The sequence below is a fragment of the Euprymna scolopes genome, chromosome 31 (assembly GCF_053919585.1).
Source record: "Euprymna scolopes isolate OS-2025 chromosome 31, ASM5391958v1, whole genome shotgun sequence".
NCBI classification, from domain to species: Eukaryota; Metazoa; Mollusca; class Cephalopoda; order Sepiida; family Sepiolidae; genus Euprymna; species Euprymna scolopes.
In genome coordinates, this window is record NC_136512.1 from 50,527,997 (window position 1) to 50,549,972 (window position 21,976).

A 21,976-nucleotide genomic window follows, 5' to 3' on the forward strand; every position below is an offset into this window, starting at 1 on the left:
CAATGCTACATCCATGACCATCAGATCATCACACCATACAATGCTACATCCATGACCATCAGATCATCACACCATACAATGCTACATCCATGACCATCAGATCATCACACCATACAATGCTACATCCATGACCATCAGATCATCACACCATACAATGCTACATCCATGACCATCAGATCATCACACCATACAATGCTACATCCATGACCATCAGATCATCACACCATACAATGCTACATCCATGACCATCAGATCATCACACCATACAATGCTACATCCATGACCATCAGATCATCACACCATACAATGCTACATCCATGACCATCAGATCATCACACCATACAATGCTACATCCATGACCATCAGATCATCACACCATACAATGCTACATCCATGACCATCAGATCATCACACCATACAATGCTACATCCATGACCATCAGATCATCACACCATACAATGCTACATCCATGACCATCAGATCATCACACCATACAATGCTACATCCATGACCATCAGATCATCACACCATACAATGCTACATCCATGACCATCAGATCATCACACCATACAATGCTACATCCATGACCATCAGATCATCACACCATACAATGCTACATCCATGACCATCAGATCATCACACCATACAATGCTACATCCATGACCATCAGATCATCACACCATACAATGCTACATCCATGACCATCATACCATCACACCATACAATGCTACATCCATGACCATCATACCATCACACCATACAATGCTACATCCATGACCATCAGATCATCACACCATACAATGCTACATCCATGACCATCAGATCATCACACCATACAATGCTACATCCATGACCATCATACCATCACACCATACAATGCTACATCCATGACCATCATACCATCACACCATACAATGCTACATCCATGACCATCAGATCATCACACCATACAATGCTACATCCATGACCATCAGATCATCACACCATACAATGCTACATCCATGACCATCATACCATCACACCATACAATGCTACATCCATGACCATCATACCATCACACCATACAATGCTACATCCATGACCATCAGATCATCACACCATACAATGCTACATCCATGACCATCAGATCATCACACCATACAATGCTACATCCATGACCATCATACCATCACACCATACAATGCTACATCCATGACCATCAGATCATCACACCATACAATGCTACATCCATGACCATCATACCATCACACCATACAATGCTACATCCATGACCATCATACCATACAATGCTACATCCATGACCATCAGATCATCACACCATACAATGCTACATCCATGACCATCATACCATCACACCATACAATGCTACATCCATGACCATCATACCATCACACCATACAATGCTACATCCATGACCATCAGATCATCACACCATACAATGCTACATCCATGACCATCAGATCATCACACCATACAATGCTACATCCATGACCATCATACCATCACACCATACAATGCTACATCCATGACCATCATACCATCACACCATACAATGCTACATCCATGACCATCAGATCATCACACCATACAATGCTACATCCATGACCATCATACCATCACACCATACAATGCTACATCCATGACCATCATACCATCACACCATACAATGCTACATCCATGACCATCAGATCATCACACCATACAATGCTACATTCATGACCATCAGATCATCACACCATACAATGCTACATCCATGACCATCATACCATCACACCATACAATGCTACATCCATGACCATCAGATCATCACACCATACAATGCTACATCCATGACCATCAGATCATCACACCATACAATGCTACATCCATGACCATCAGATCATCACACCATACAATGCTACATCCATGACCATCATACCATCACACCATACAATGCTACATCCATGACCATCAGATCATCACACCATACAATGCTACATCCATGACCATCATACCATCACACCATACAATGCTACATCCATGACCATCATACCATCACACCATACAATGCTACATCCATGACCATCAGATCATCACACCATACAATGCTACATCCATGACCATCATACCATCACACCATACAATGCTACATCCATGACCATCATACCATCACACCATACAATGCTACATCCATGACCATCAGATCATCACACCATACAATGCTACATCCATGACCATCAGATCATCACACCATACAATGCTATCTCCATGACCATCAGATCATCACACCATACAATGCTACATCCATGACCATCATACCATCACACCATACAATGCTACATCCATGACCATCAGATCATCACACCATACAATGCTACATCCATGACCATCATACCATCACACCATACAATGCTACATCCATGACCATCATACCATCACACCATACAATGCTACATCCATGACCATCAGATCATCACACCATACAATGCTACATCCATGACCATCATACCATCACACCATACAATGCTACATCCATGACCATCATACCATCACACCATACAATGCTACATCCATGACCATCAGATCATCACACCATACAATGCTACATCCATGACCATCAGATCATCACACCATACAATGCTACATCCATGACCATCATACCATCACACCATACAATGCTACATCCATGACCATCATACCATCACACCATACAATGCTACATCCATGACCATCAGATCATCACACCATACAATGCTACATCCATGACCATCATACCATCACACCATACAATGCTACATCCATGACCATCATACCATCACACCATACAATGCTACATCCATGACCATCAGATCATCACACCATACAATGCTACATCCATGACCATCAGATCATCACACCATACAATGCTACATCCATGACCATCATACCATCACACCATACAATGCTACATCCATGACCATCAGATCATCACACCATACAATGCTACATCCATGACCATCAGATCATCACACCATACAATGCTACATCCATGACCATCAGATCATCACACCATACAATGCTACATCCATGACCATCATACCATCACACCATACAATGCTACATCCATGACCATCAGATCATCACACCATACAATGCTACATCCATGACCATCATACCATCACACCATACAATGCTACATCCATGACCATCATACCATCACACCATACAATGCTACATCCATGACCATCAGATCATCACACCATACAATGCTACATCCATGACCATCAGATCATCACACCATACAATGCTACATCCATGACCATCATACCATCACACCATACAATGCTACATCCATGACCATCAGATCATCACACCATACAATGCTACATCCATGACCATCAGATCATCACACCATACAATGCTACATCCATGACCATCAGATCATCACACCATACAATGCTACATCCATGACCATCAGATCATCACACCATACAATGCTACATCCATGACCATCAGATCATCACACCATACAATGCTACATCCATGACCATCATACCATCACACCATACAATGCTACATCCATGACCATCATACCATCACACCATACAATGCTACATCCATGACCATCAGATCATCACACCATACAATGCTACATCCATGACCATCAGATCATCACACCATACAATGCTACATCCATGACAATCAGATCATCACACCATACAATGCTACATCCATGACCATCATACCATCACACCATACAATGCTACATCCATGACCATCAGATCATCACACCATACAATGCTACATCCATGACCATCAGATCATCACACCATACAATGCTACATCCATGACCATCAGATCATCACACCATACAATGCTACATCCATGACCATCAGATCATCACACCATACAATGCTACATCCATGACCATCAGATCATCACACCATACAATGCTACATCCATGACCATCAGATCATCACACCATACAATGCTACATCCATGACCATCAGATCATCACACCATACAATGCTACATCCATGACCATCATACCATCACACCATACAATGCTACATCCATGACCATCAGATGATCACACCATACAATGCTACATCCATGACCATCAGATCATCACACCATACAATGCTACATCCATGACCATCAGATCATCACACCATACAATGCTACATCCATGACCATCAGATCATCACACCATACAATGCTACATCCATGACCATCAGATCATCACACCATACAATGCTACATCCATGACCATCAGATCATCACACCATACAATGCTACATCCATGACCATCAGATCATCACACCATACAATGCTACATCCATGACCATCAGATCATCACACCATACAATGCTACATCCATGACCATCAGATCATCACACCATACAATGCTACATCCATGACCATCAAATCATCACACCATACAATGCTACATCCATGACCATCATACCATCACACCATACAATGCTACGTCCATGACCATCAGATCATCACACCATACAATGCTACATCCATGACCATCAGATCATCACACCATACAATGCTACATCCATGACCATCAGATCATCACACCATACAATGCTACATCCATGACCATCAGATCATCACATCATACAATGCTACATCCATGACCATCAGATCATCACACCATACAATGCTACATCCATGACCATCATACCATCACACCATACAATGCTACATCCATGACCATCAGATCATCACACCATACAATGCTACATCCATGACCATCAGATCATCACACCATACAATGCTACATCCATGACCATCATACCATCACACCATACAATGCTACATCCATGACCATCATACTATCACACCATACAATGCTACATCCATGACCATCAGATCATCACACCATACAATGCTACATCCATGACCATCAGATCATCACACCATACAATGCTACATCCATGACCATCATACCATCACACCATACAATGCTACATCCATGACCATCAGATCATCACACCATACAATGCTACATCCATGACCATCAGATCATCACACCATACAATGCTACATCCATGACCATCATACCATCACACCATACAATGCTACATCCATGACCATCAGATCATCACACCATACAATGCTACATCCATGACCATCATACCATCACACCATACAATGCTACATCCATGACCATCATACCATCACACCATACAATGCTACATCCATGACCATCAGATCATCACACCATACAATGCTACATCCATGACCATCAGATCATCACACCATACAATGCTACATCCATGACCATCATACCATCACACCATACAATGCTACATCCATGACCATCAGATCATCACACCATACAATGCTACATCCATGACCATCATACCATCACACCATACAATGCTACATCCATGACCATCATACCATCACACCATACAATGCTACATCCATGACCATCAGATCATCACACCATACAATGCTACATCCATGACCATCAGATCATCACACCATACAATGCTACATCCATGACCATCATACCATCACACCATACAATGCTACATCCATGACCATCAGATCATCACACCATACAATGCTACATCCATGACCATCAGATCATCACACCATACAATGCTACATCCATGACCATCAGATCATCACACCATACAATGCTACATCCATGACCATCAGATCATCACACCATACAATGCTACATCCATGACCATCAGATCATCACACCATACAATGCTACATCCATGACCATCATACCATCACACCATACAATGCTACATCCATGACCATCATACCATCACACCATACAATGCTACATCCATGACCATCAGATCATCACACCATACAATGCTACATCCATGACCATCAGATCATCACACCATACAATGCTACATCCATGACCATCAGATCATCACACCATACAATGCTACATCCATGACCATCATACCATCACACCATACAATGCTACATCCATGACCATCAGATCATCACACCATACAATGCTACATCCATGACCATCAGATCATCACACCATACAATGCTACATCCATGACCATCAGATCATCACACCATACAATGCTACATCCATGACCATCAGATCATCACACCATACAATGCTACATCCATGACCATCAGATCATCACACCATACAATGCTACATCCATGACCATCAGATCATCACACCATACAATGCTACATCCATGACCATCATACCATCACACCATACAATGCTACATCCATGACCATCATACCATCACACCATACAATGCTACATCCATGACCATCAGATCATCACACCATCCAATGCTACATCCATGACCATCAGATCATCACACCATACAATGCTACATCCATGACCATCATACCATCACACCATACAATGCTACATCCATGACCATCATACCATCACACCATACAATGCTACATCCATGACCATCAGATCATCACACCATACAATGCTACATCCATGACCATCAGATCATCACACCATACAATGCTACATCCATGACCATCAGATCATCACACCATACAATGCTACATCCATGACCATCAGATCATCACACCATACAATGCTACATCCATGACCATCAGATCATCACACCATACAATGCTACATCCATGACCATCAGATCATCACACCATACAATGCTACATCCATGACCATCATACCATCACACCATACAATGCTACATCCATGACCATCAGATCATCACACCATACAATGCTACATCCATGACCATAATACATTCACACCATACAATGCTACATCCATGACCATCAGATCATCACACCATACAATGCTACATCCATGACCATCATACCATCACACCATACAATGCTACATCCATGACCATCATACCATCACACCATACAATGCTACATCCATGACCATCAGATCATCACACCATACAATGCTACATCCATGACCATCAGATCATCACACCATACAATGCTACATCCATGACCATCAGATCATCACACCATACAATGCTACATCCATGACCATCATACCATCACACCATACAATGCTACATCCATGACCATCATACCATCACACCATACAATGCTACATCCATGACCATCAGATCATCACACCATACAATGCTACATCCATGACCATCATACCATCACACCATACAATGCTACATCCATGACCATCATACCATCACACCATACAATGCTACATCCATGACCATCAGATCATCACACCATACAATGCTACATCCATGACCATCATACCATCACACCATACAATGCTACATCCATGACCATCATACCATCACACCATACAATGCTACATCCATGACCATCAGATCATCACACCATACAATGCTACATCCATGACCATCATACCATCACACCATACAATGCTACATCCATGACCATCATACTATCACACCATACAATGCTACATCCATGACCATCAGATCATCACACCATACAATGCTACATCCATGACCATCAGATCATCACACCATACAATGCTACATCCATGACCATCAGATCATCACACCATACAATGCTACATCCATGACCATCATACCATCACACCATACAATGCTACATCCATGACCATCAGATCATCACACCATACAATGCTACATCCATGACCATCATACCATCACACCATACAATGCTACATCCATGACCATCAGATCATCACACCATACAATGCTACATCCATGACCATCATACCATCACACCATACAATGCTACATCCATGACCATCAGATCATCACACCATACAATGCTACATCCATGACCATCAGATCATCACACCATACAATGCTACATCCATGACCATCATACCATCACACCATACAATGCTACATCCATGACCATCATACCATCACACCATACAATGCTACATCCATGACCATCAGATCATCACACCATACAATGCTACATCCATGACCATCAGATCATCACACCATACAATGCTACATCCATGACCATCATACCATCACACCATACAATGCTACATCCATGACCATCAGATCATCACACCATACAATGCTACATCCATGACCATCAGATCATCACACCATACAATGCTACATCCATGACCATCATACCATCACACCATACAATGCTACATCCATGACCATCAGATCATCACACCATACAATGCTACATCCATGACCATCATACCATCACACCATACAATGCTACATCCATGACCATCATACCATCACACCATACAATGCTACATCCATGACCATCAGATCATCACACCATACAATGCTACATCCATGACCATCATACCATCACACCATACAATGCTACATCCATGACCATCATACCATCACACCATACAATGCTACATCCATGACCATCAGATCATCACACCATACAATGCTACATCCATGACCATCAGATCATCACACCATACAATGCTACATCCATGACCATCAGATCATCACACCATACAATGCTACATCCATGACCATCATACCATCACACCATACAATGCTACATCCATGACCATCAGATCATCACACCATACAATGCTACATCCATGACCATCATACCATCACACCATACAATGCTACATCCATGACCATCAGATCATCACACCATACAATGCTACATCCATGACCATCATACCATCACACCATACAATGCTACATCCATGACCATCATACCATCACACCATACAATGCTACATCCATGACCATCAGATCATCACACCATACAATGCTACATCCATGACCATCAGATCATCACACCATACAATGCTACATCCATGACCATCATACCATCACACCATACAATGCTACATCCATGACCATCATACCATCACACCATACAATGCTACATCCATGACCATCAGATCATCACACCATACAATGCTACATCCATGACCATCAGATCATCACACCATACAATGCTACATCCATGACCATCATACCATCACACCATACAATGCTACATCCATGACCATCAGATCATCACACCATACAATGCTACATCCATGACCATCAGATCATCACACCATACAATGCTACATCCATGACCATCATACCATCACACCATACAATGCTACATCCATGACCATCAGATCATCACACCATACAATGCTACATCCATGACCATCATACCATCACACCATACAATGCTACATCCATGACCATCATACCATCACACCATACAATGCTACATCCATGACCATCAGATCATCACACCATACAATGCTACATCCATGACCATCAGATCATCACACCATACAATGCTACATCCATGACCATCATACCATCACACCATACAATGCTACATCCATGACCATCAGATCATCACACCATACAATGCTACATCCATGACCATCAGATCATCACACCATACAATGCTACATCCATGACCATCATACCATCACACCATACAATGCTACATCCATGACCATCATACCATCACACCATACAATGCTACATCCATGACCATCAGATCATCACACCATACAATGCTACATCCATGACCATCAGATCATCACACCATACAATGCTACATCCATGACCATCATACCATCACACCATACAATGCTACATCCATGACCATCATACCATCACACCATACAATGCTACATCCATGACCATCAGATCATCACACCATACAATGCTACATCCATGACCATCAGATCATCACACCATACAATGCTACATCCATGACCATCATACCATCACACCATACAATGCTACATCCATGACCATCAGATCATCACACCATACAATGCTACATCCATGACCATCAGATCATCACACCATACAATGCTACATCCATGACCATCATACCATCACACCATACAATGCTACATCCATGACCATCAGATCATCACACCATACAATGCTACATCCATGACCATCATACCATCACACCATACAATGCTACATCCATGACCATCAGATCATCACACCATACAATGCTACATCCATGACCATCAGATCATCACACCATACAATGCTACATCCATGACCATCATACCATCACACCATACAATGCTACATCCATGACCATCAGATCATCATACCATACAATGCTACATCCATGACCATCATACCATCACACCATACAATGCTACATCCATGACCATCATACCATCACACCATACAATGCTACATCCATGACCATCAGATCATCACACCATACAATGCTACATCCATGACCATCATACCATCACACCATACAATGCTACATCCATGACCATCATACCATCACACCATACAATGCTACATCCATGACCATCAGATCATCACACCATACAATGCTACATCCATGACCATCAGATCATCACACCATACAATGCTACATCCATGACCATCAGATCATCACACCATACAATGCTACATCCATGACCATCATACCATCACACCATACAATGCTACATCCATGACCATCAGATCATCACACCATACAATGCTACATCCATGACCATCATACCATCACACCATACAATGCTACATCCATGACCATCAGATCATCACACCATACAATGCTACATCCATGACCATCATACCATCACACCATACAATGCTACATCCATGACCATCATACCATCACACCATACAATGCTACATCCATGACCATCAGATCATCACACCATACAATGCTACATCCATGACCATCAGATCATCACACCATACAATGCTACATCCATGACCATCATACCATCACACCATACAATGCTACATCCATGACCATCATACCATCACACCATACAATGCTACATCCATGACCATCAGATCATCACACCATACAATGCTACATCCATGACCATCAGATCATCACACCATACAATGCTACATCCATGACCATCATACCATCACACCATACAATGCTACATCCATGACCATCAGATCATCACACCATACAATGCTACATCCATGACCATCAGATCATCACACCATACAATGCTACATCCATGACCATCATACCATCACACCATACAATGCTACATCCATGACCATCAGATCATCACACCATACAATGCTACATCCATGACCATCATACCATCACACCATACAATGCTACATCCATGACCATCATACCATCACACCATACAATGCTACATCCATGACCATCAGATCATCACACCATACAATGCTACATCCATGACCATCAGATCATCACACCATACAATGCTACATCCATGACCATCATACCATCACACCATACAATGCTACATCCATGACCATCAGATCATCACACCATACAATGCTACATCCATGACCATCAGATCATCACACCATACAATGCTACATCCATGACCATCATACCATCACACCATACAATGCTACATCCATGACCATCATACCATCACACCATACAATGCTACATCCATGACCATCAGATCATCACACCATACAATGCTACATCCATGACCATCAGATCATCACACCATACAATGCTACATCCATGACCATCATACCATCACACCATACAATGCTACATCCATGACCATCATACCATCACACCATACAATGCTACATCCATGACCATCAGATCATCACACCATACAATGCTACATCCATGACCATCAGATCATCACACCATACAATGCTACATCCATGACCATCATACCATCACACCATACAATGCTACATCCATGACCATCAGATCATCACACCATACAATGCTACATCCATGACCATCAGATCATCACACCATACAATGCTACATCCATGACCATCATACCATCACACCATACAATGCTACATCCATGACCATCAGATCATCACACCATACAATGCTACATCCATGACCATCATACCATCACACCATACAATGCTACATCCATGACCATCAGATCATCACACCATACAATGCTACATCCATGACCATCATACCATCACACCATACAATGCTACATCCATGACCATCATACCATCACACCATACAATGCTACATCCATGACCATCAGATCATCACACCATACAATGCTACATCCATGACCATCAGATCATCACACCATACAATGCTACATCCATGACCATCATACCATCACACCATACAATGCTACATCCATGACCATCATACCATCACACCATACAATGCTACATCCATGACCATCAGATCATCACACCATACAATGCTACATCCATGACCATCAGATCATCACACCATACAATGCTACATCCATGACCATCATACCATCACACCATACAATGCTACATCCATGACCATCAGATCATCACACCATACAATGCTACATCCATGACCATCATACCATCACACCATACAATGCTACATCCATGACCATCAGATCATCACACCATACAATGCTACATCCATGACCATCAGATCATCACACCATACAATGCTACATCCATGACCATCAGATCATCACACCATACAATGCTACATCCATGACCATCATACCATCACACCATACAATGCTACATCCATGACCATCATACCATCACACCATACAATGCTACATCCATGACCATCAGATCATCACACCATACAATGCTACATCCATGACCATCAGATCATCACACCATACAATGCTACATCCATGACCATCAGATCATCACACCATACAATGCTACATCCATGACCATCAGATCATCACACCATACAATGCTACATCCATGACCATCAGATCATCACACCATACAATGCTACATCCATGACCATCAGATCATCACACCATACAATGCTACATCCATGACCATCAGATCATCACACCATACAATGCTACATCCATGACCATCATACCATCACACCATACAATGCTACATCCATGACCATCAGATCATCACACCATACAATGCTACATCCATGACCATCATACCATCACACCATACAATGCTACATCCATGACCATCAGATCATCACACCATACAATGCTACATCCATGACCATCAGATCATCACACCATACAATGCTACATCCATGACCATCAGATCATCACACCATACAATGCTACATCCATGACCATCATACCATCACACCATACAATGCTACATCCATGACCATCAGATCATCACACCATACAATGCTACATCCATGACCATCAGATCATCACACCATACAATGCTACATCCATGACCATCAGATCATCACACCATACAATGCTACATCCATGACCATCAGATCATCACACCATACAATGCTACATCCATGACCATCAGATCATCACACCATACAATGCTACATCCATGACCATCATACCATCACACCATACAATGCTACATCCATGACCATCAGATCATCACACCATACAATGCTACATCCATGACCATCATACCATCACACCATACAATGCTACATCCATGACCATCATACCATCACACCATACAATGCTACATCCATGACCATCAGATCATCACACCATACAATGCTACATCCATGACCATCAGATCATCACACCATACAATGCTACATCAATGACCATCAGATCATCACACCATACAATGCTACATCCATGACCATCAGATCATCACACCATACAATGCTACATCCATGACCATCAGATCATCACACCATACAATGCTACATCCATGACCATCAGATCATCACACCATACAATGCTACATCCATGACCATCAGATCATCACACCATACAATGCTACATCCATGACCATCATACCATCACACCATACAATGCTACATCCATGACCATCAGATCATCACACCATACAATGCTACATCCATGACCATCAGATCATCACACCATACAATGCTACATCCATGACCATCATACCATCACACCATACAATGCTACATCCATGACCATCAGATCATCACACCATACAATGCTACATCCATGACCATCAGATCATCACACCATACAATGCTACATCCATGACCATCATACCATCACACCATACAATGCTACATCCATGACCATCAGATCATCACACCATACAATGCTACATCCATGACCATCAGATCATCACACCATACAATGCTACATCCATGACCATCAGATCATCACACCATACAATGCTACATCCATGACCATCAGATCATCACACCATACAATGCTACATCCATGACCATCAGATCATCACACCATACAATGCTACATCCATGACCATCATACCATCACACCATACAATGCTACATCCATGACCATCAGATCATCACACCATACAATGCTACATCCATGACCATCATACCATCACACCATACAATGCTACATCCATGACCATCAGATCATCACACCATACAATGCTACATCCATGACCATCAGATCATCACACCATACAATGCTACATCCATGACCATCAGATCATCACACCATACAATGCTACATCCATGACCATCATACCATCACACCATACAATGCTACATCCATGACCATCAGATCATCACACCATACAATGCTACATCCATGACCATCATACCATCACACCATACAATGCTACATCCATGACCATCAGATCATCACACCATACAATGCTACATCCATGACCATCATACCATCACACCATACAATGCTACATCCATGACCATCAGATCATCACACCATACAATGCTACATCCATGACCATCATACCATCACACCATACAATGCTACATCCATGACCATCAGATCATCACACCATACAATGCTACATCCATGACCATCAGATCATCACACCATACAATGCTACATCCATGACCATCAGATCATCACACCATACAATGCTACATCCATGACCATCATACCATCACACCATACAATGCTACATCCATGACCATCAGATCATCACACCATACAATGCTACATCCATGACCATCATACCATCACACCATACAATGCTACATCCATGACCATCAGATCATCACACCATACAATGCTACATCCATGACCATCATACCATCACACCATACAATGCTACATCCATGACCATCAGATCATCACACCATACAATGCTACATCCATGACCATCATACCATCACACCATACAATGCTACATCCATGACCATCAGATCATCACACCATACAATGCTACATCCATGACCATCAGATCATCACACCATACAATGCTACATCCATGACCATCAGATCATCACACCATACAATGCTACATCCATGACCATCATACCATCACACCATACAATGCTACATCCATGACCATCAGATCATCACACCATACAATGCTACATCCATGACCATCATACCATCACACCATACAATGCTACATCCATGACCATCAGATCATCACACCATACAATGCTACATCCATGACCATCATACCATCACACCATACAATGCTACATCCATGACCATCAGATCATCACACCATACAATGCTACATCCATGACCATCATACCATCACACCATACAATGCTACATCCATGACCATCAGATCATCACACCATACAATGCTACATCCATGACCATCAGATCATCACACCATACAATGCTACATCCATGACCATCAGATCATCACACCATACAATGCTACATCCATGACCATCATACCATCACACCATACAATGCTACATCCATGACCATCAGATCATCACACCATACAATGCTACATCCATGACCATCATACCATCACACCATACAATGCTACATCCATGACCATCAGATCATCACACCATACAATGCTACATCCATGACCATCATACCATCACACCATACAATGCTACATCCATGACCATCAGATCATCACACCATACAATGCTACATCCATGACCATCATACCATCACACCATACAATGCTACATCCATGACCATCAGATCATCACACCATACAATGCTACATCCATGACCATCAGATCATCACACCATACAATGCTACATCCATGACCATCAGATCATCACACCATACAATGCTACATCCATGACCATCATACCATCACACCATACAATGCTACATCCATGACCATCAGATCATCACACCATACAATGCTACATCCATGACCATCATACCATCACACCATACAATGCTACATCCATGACCATCAGATCATCACACCATACAATGCTACATCCATGACCATCATACCATCACACCATACAATGCTACATCCATGACCATCAGATCATCACACCATACAATGCTACATCCATGACCATCATACCATCACACCATACAATGCTACATCCATGACCATCAGATCATCACACCATACAATGCTACATCCATGACCATCAGATCATCACACCATACAATGCTACATCCATGACCATCAGATCATCACACCATACAATGCTACATCCATGACCATCATACCATCACACCATACAATGCTACATCCATGACCATCAGATCATCACACCATACAATGCTACATCCATGACCATCATACCATCACACCATACAATGCTACATCCATGACCATCAGATCATCACACCATACAATGCTACATCCATGACCATCATACCATCACACCATACAATGCTACATCCATGACCATCAGATCATCACACCATACAATGCTACATCCATGACCATCATACCATCACACCATACAATGCTACATCCATGACCATCAGATCATCACACCATACAATGCTACATCCATGACCATCAGATCATCACACCATACAATGCTACATCCATGACCATCAGATCATCACACCATACAATGCTACATCCATGACCATCATACCATCACACCATACAATGCTACATCCATGACCATCAGATCATCACACCATACAATGCTACATCCATGACCATCATACCATCACACCATACAATGCTACATCCATGACCATCAGATCATCACACCATACAATGCTACATCCATGACCATCAGATCATCACACCATACAATGCTACATCCATGACCATCATACCATCACACCATACAATGCTACATCCATGACCATCAGATCATCACACCATACAATGCTACATCCATGACCATCATACCATCACACCATACAATGCTACATCCATGACCATCAGATCATCACACCATACAATGCTACATCCATGACCATCATACCATCACACCATACAATGCTACATCCATGACCATCAGATCATCACACCATACAATGCTACATCCATGACCATCAGATCATCACACCATACAATGCTACATCCATGACCATCAGATCATCACACCATACAATGCTACATCCATGACCATCAGATCATCACACCATACAATGCTACATCCATGACCATCAGATCATCACACCATACAATGCTACATCCATGACCATCATACCATCACACCATACAATGCTACATCCATGACCATCAGATCATCACACCATACAATGCTACATCCATGACCATCAGATCATCACACCATACAATGCTACATCCATGACCATCAGATCATCACACCATACAATGCTACATCCATGACCATCAGATCATCACACCATACAATGCTACATCCATGACCATCAGATCATCACACCATACAATGCTACATCCATGACCATCATACCATCACACCATACAATGCTACATCCATGACCATCAGATCATCACACCATACAATGCTACATCCATGACCATCATACCATCACACCATACAATGCTACATCCATGACCATCAGATCATCACACCATACAATGCTACATCCATGACCATCAGATCATCACACCATACAATGCTACATCCATGACCATCAGATCATCACACCATACAATGCTACATCCATGACCATCAGATCATCACACCATACAATGCTACATCCATGACCATCAGATCATCACACCATACAATGCTACATCCATGACCATCAGATCATCACACCATACAATGCTACATCCATGACCATCATACCATCACACCATACAATGCTACATCCATGACCATCAGATCATCACACCATACAATGCTACATCCATGACCATCAGATCATCACACCATACAATGCTACATCCATGACCATCAGATCATCACACCATACAATGCTACATCCATGACCATCAGATCATCACACCATACAATGCTACATCCATGACCATCAGATCATCACACCATACAATGCTACATCCATGACCATCAGATCATCACACCATACAATGCTACATCCATGACCATCAGATCATCACACCATACAATGCTACATCCATGACCATCAGATCATCACACCATACAATGCTACATCCATGACCATCAGATCATCACACCATACAATGCTACATCCATGACCATCATACCATCACACCATACAATGCTACATCCATGACCATCAGATCATCACACCATACAATGCTACATCCATGACCATCAGATCATCACACCATACAATGCTACATCCATGACCATCAGATCATCACACCATACAATGCTACATCCATGACCATCAGATCATCACACCATACAATGCTACATCCATGACCATCATACCATCACACCATACAATGCTACATCCATGACCATCAGATCATCACACCATACAATGCTACATCCATGACCATCAGATCATCACACCATACAATGCTACATCCATGACCATCAGATCATCACACCATACAATGCTACATCCATGACCATCAGATCATCACACCATACAATGCTACATCCATGACCATCAGATCATCACACCATACAATGCTACATCCATGACCATCAGATCATCACACCATACAATGCTACATCCATGACCATCATACCATCACACCATACAATGCTACATCCATGACCATCAGATCATCACACCATACAATGCTACATCCATGACCATCAGATCATCACACCATACAATGCTACATCCATGACCATCAGATCATCACACCATACAATGCTACATCCATGACCATCAGATCATCACACCATACAATGCTACATCCATGACCATCATACCATCACACCATACAATGCTACATCCATGACCATCAGATCATCACACCATACAATGCTACATCCATGACCATCAGATCATCACACCATACAATGCTACATCCATGACCATCAGATCATCACACCATACAATGCCTTTTTCTAATTTGAGAACATAATTTTTTCCTCAAATCTGGTCTCTCTGTAGAACCTCTTCCACAACTCCTTGTAACACACTGTCTCACTATTCACCATATCTTCCCAATCAGTTCCTTTTGCTATTTTAAATAACTGCAGGTTGTTCTAAGCCATCCAGATATCGGGTAGTAGCCAACAGGTAGAAAACATTTCATGCCGTCTCATTTCATCATGTATCTTTGACAGGTCTTTTCATGAAGAGCATTCTTTCTGTACTGTGTGTATTAAGCAGGAGACCTAACACTGTTTTTACATTCCATGACTCTGGTGGTTTTGCCGTGAGGCTAAACTTGACAAGATGACATACAAGTTCCACTGCTGACACGTCTATTTCATTGATCAGAATGTCATCTACATACGAATCTGTGTTATTTCTGATGAGGTCCTTTTTACTGAGCACAGTTTTCAAAATTTTTGCCATGACTTTTGGGCCAACATTTAATCTAAACCCCAAACTCGTCAGACAATAGGTCAGTCCTTCATACGGAACCAATTGGAACTTCCAGAAATGTCTTGTAACATGAATTTGTAAATATATGCATGTCAAATTCACAACCTTTGTCGCCTTCCTCCACGTCTTCATAGTTTCTCCATAGACATCAATTGTGTTTCAACCAGAGTGACACATGATATATTTATTTAGTTCTGGTCTTTGTTCCTCGTGGGTTGTATCACTACCATTATGGGAAGCACTCCTATTTTTACATCTTGATCCCAAGATACTCGGGTCTTTTCTGCAAGCCATTGTTTCACGCTGAAGTCCTTGTCCACCACATCACATTAGATTTGAATGTCACGGTTATTTTTTAATAAAATAAAAATGGGATGAATAATTGTAGTGGTTGTGATTCATATTCATAAAGACATTAAAGGATTTCAATTAGATAACCACACATTCTGCATTTTGAAAATATGGTGCCTTTTTTTTTTATCCAATCGATATCTTTATAACTCAGATTTCCAATAATATCATTTGTGTGAGCTATCATCACTGTAACCCTTTTTTCTAATATTCAAAACCATTATTTATTTACTGTTTTGATTGCATATTCCTCAAAAATGAAAGGGCCAAAAAGCAAATCTTGAGTCGTTTCATTTAAAAACACAATCGGCTTTTGTATTTTCTTCATTTTCTTTAGATCTTTTTTCTTTATTTCAGGGTTATCTGGAATATTTGGATAAATGTGAGGAAGTTTCGAAAGATCAAATAACAATTTTATTTGGAAATATTGTTCAGATTTATGCATTCAGTCAGTAAGTACTTTTTCAATTATGTGTTATTTTAGCTAATTTATTGGCATTGATTGAGAGATTTGTCTTGTTGTGACTGATGGAATCAGCTATGATGTGTTCAAATCGAATTTTGCTAATTATCATACTTTAAAATGGCACAAGTAGACAAATAAAAATGCTACATGAAAAAATTATAGATGAAACTCTCCCAATGACTTTATCAAAAAATATAAAAGGAAAACAAAATTTTAAATATATATATATATATATGTATATATATATATATTTATAAAAAATTAACTCTAATTTTGTTTAAATTCACTCCTGAATTTATTTATGATTGTCCCTCATACAACTAACAACTAGTATCTTCAGGTTCTTGACTGAGGTTGCTTGAGAAAACAGTTGTGAATCCTACTACATGATTTGTGCCATTTTTTTATATTTATCCACTTGTGCCATTTTTACCATGCCTATATTACTATGCGGTGTTAAAATCATACTATTTCATGTTTATTTCAGCATAATGCTGTTGAGAAAAGTATGAACTAACAATTCCACTCAAGAAAGCAACTTGATTCATTGTATATGTCAATCGAACACGTTCGCAATAAATATTATTTTATCATTAAACAACCCTAAAAGGACTTATCTGGCATTACACACACTGTTAAACCATTTAACATTGTTTTTTACCTGTCTTTTGAAACATATGTAAGTCATTCTAATGAAATACTCATTGCCACCGAAAATATTGGGATTTTTACATTGAAAAACAACAACAAAAATAATCCAATTATAATCCAACCAATTAAAATTGATATACAGGTCTTTTGAAAAGTCATGTTGAAACTACATTTTCATTCTAATAAGAAAGTTCTTTACTTTATTGATAATTTTATATAAAAAATCTGACAAGAAACCAAATTGGTTATGGATTTGAAACACCAGTTCTCATTGGATCACCAAGTTAAGCAATATTAATGCTGGTCAGCATTAGATACTCTAGATCTATTCCCCCCCCTCCCCAAAATAGTAGGTTAGACTACATCAAGGCCTTGATAGGACAATTCGCCTAGAAGGGTGAGAACTTTGCAATAGTACTAATCATTCTATGCTTAACCAAGCATTACCTTATTGTCCTTTTGTAATACTAATTGTTGACTTGATTACTGCCTTCCCTCAGGGTTTAATCATGGGTCCAACTCCCTGGTCTGCATCAATGATCGACCAAATCATATTCTTAGATCATTCGTAAACATTTATGCTGACAACACCACAATCTATGGCAACACTTCCAAGACCAGCAATGACTGATATCTTTCTGATCTTGAGCACGTTGTGCATTGGGGAAAAAGGTGACTGGTTAATTTTAATGCATCTAAAACCAAGCTTATCTCTTCTCATCATAATCATTCTGAACTCTATCTGCCCCAATTAAAATGAATGGGGAAGCACCATGTCTTAACAAGTTTTCAGACTGACCTTCACTCCTGAAACAGAACACATACATCAAATCTGTTGCCAAGATCGATGGAAAAATGGTTGGATCATTCTACCACTCCAGTAGGTGTCTCACTGCCGCTGCAATCCTCTTTGCCACAAGAGCTGTTCAGCCTCTCATGCCTTAATAGCTCACTGAAACCTCGTAGATGATGCACTTTTTCCCTTGCAGCCTCTTTCCCACAGAGACATTGTGAGTCTGTCTCTGTTCTATCGTTATTTTCATGGCAAGTGCTCGTCTGAACTCTAATCTTGCCAAACTTTCACAAAAACACTCAACTAGCTACAACCACTATCAATAATCTTTCCCCTCTCTCACTGTGCCTAAATCTAAACTCAGATTCTACAAACACAGCTTCTTCCCCAGAACTGCCCACCTGTGGAACACTG

At 41.0% G+C, this 21,976-nt stretch overlaps 1 protein-coding gene across 4 annotated transcripts in view; it reads left to right on the top strand.

The window, feature by feature from the left end:
* The window catches only part of LOC145255739 (pleckstrin homology domain-containing family G member 1-like), a 521,632-nt gene that overhangs the window by 457,110 nt on the left and 42,546 nt on the right, over positions 1-21,976 (top strand). For all 4 annotated transcript variants that reach the window (XM_080114372.1, XM_080114374.1, XM_080114370.1 and 1 more), the window contains one exon: positions 20,010-20,104. In XM_080114372.1, coding sequence (XP_079970498.1) covers positions 20,010-20,104 — 95 coding nt within the window. The remainder of the gene's footprint in view (positions 1-20,009; positions 20,105-21,976) is intronic.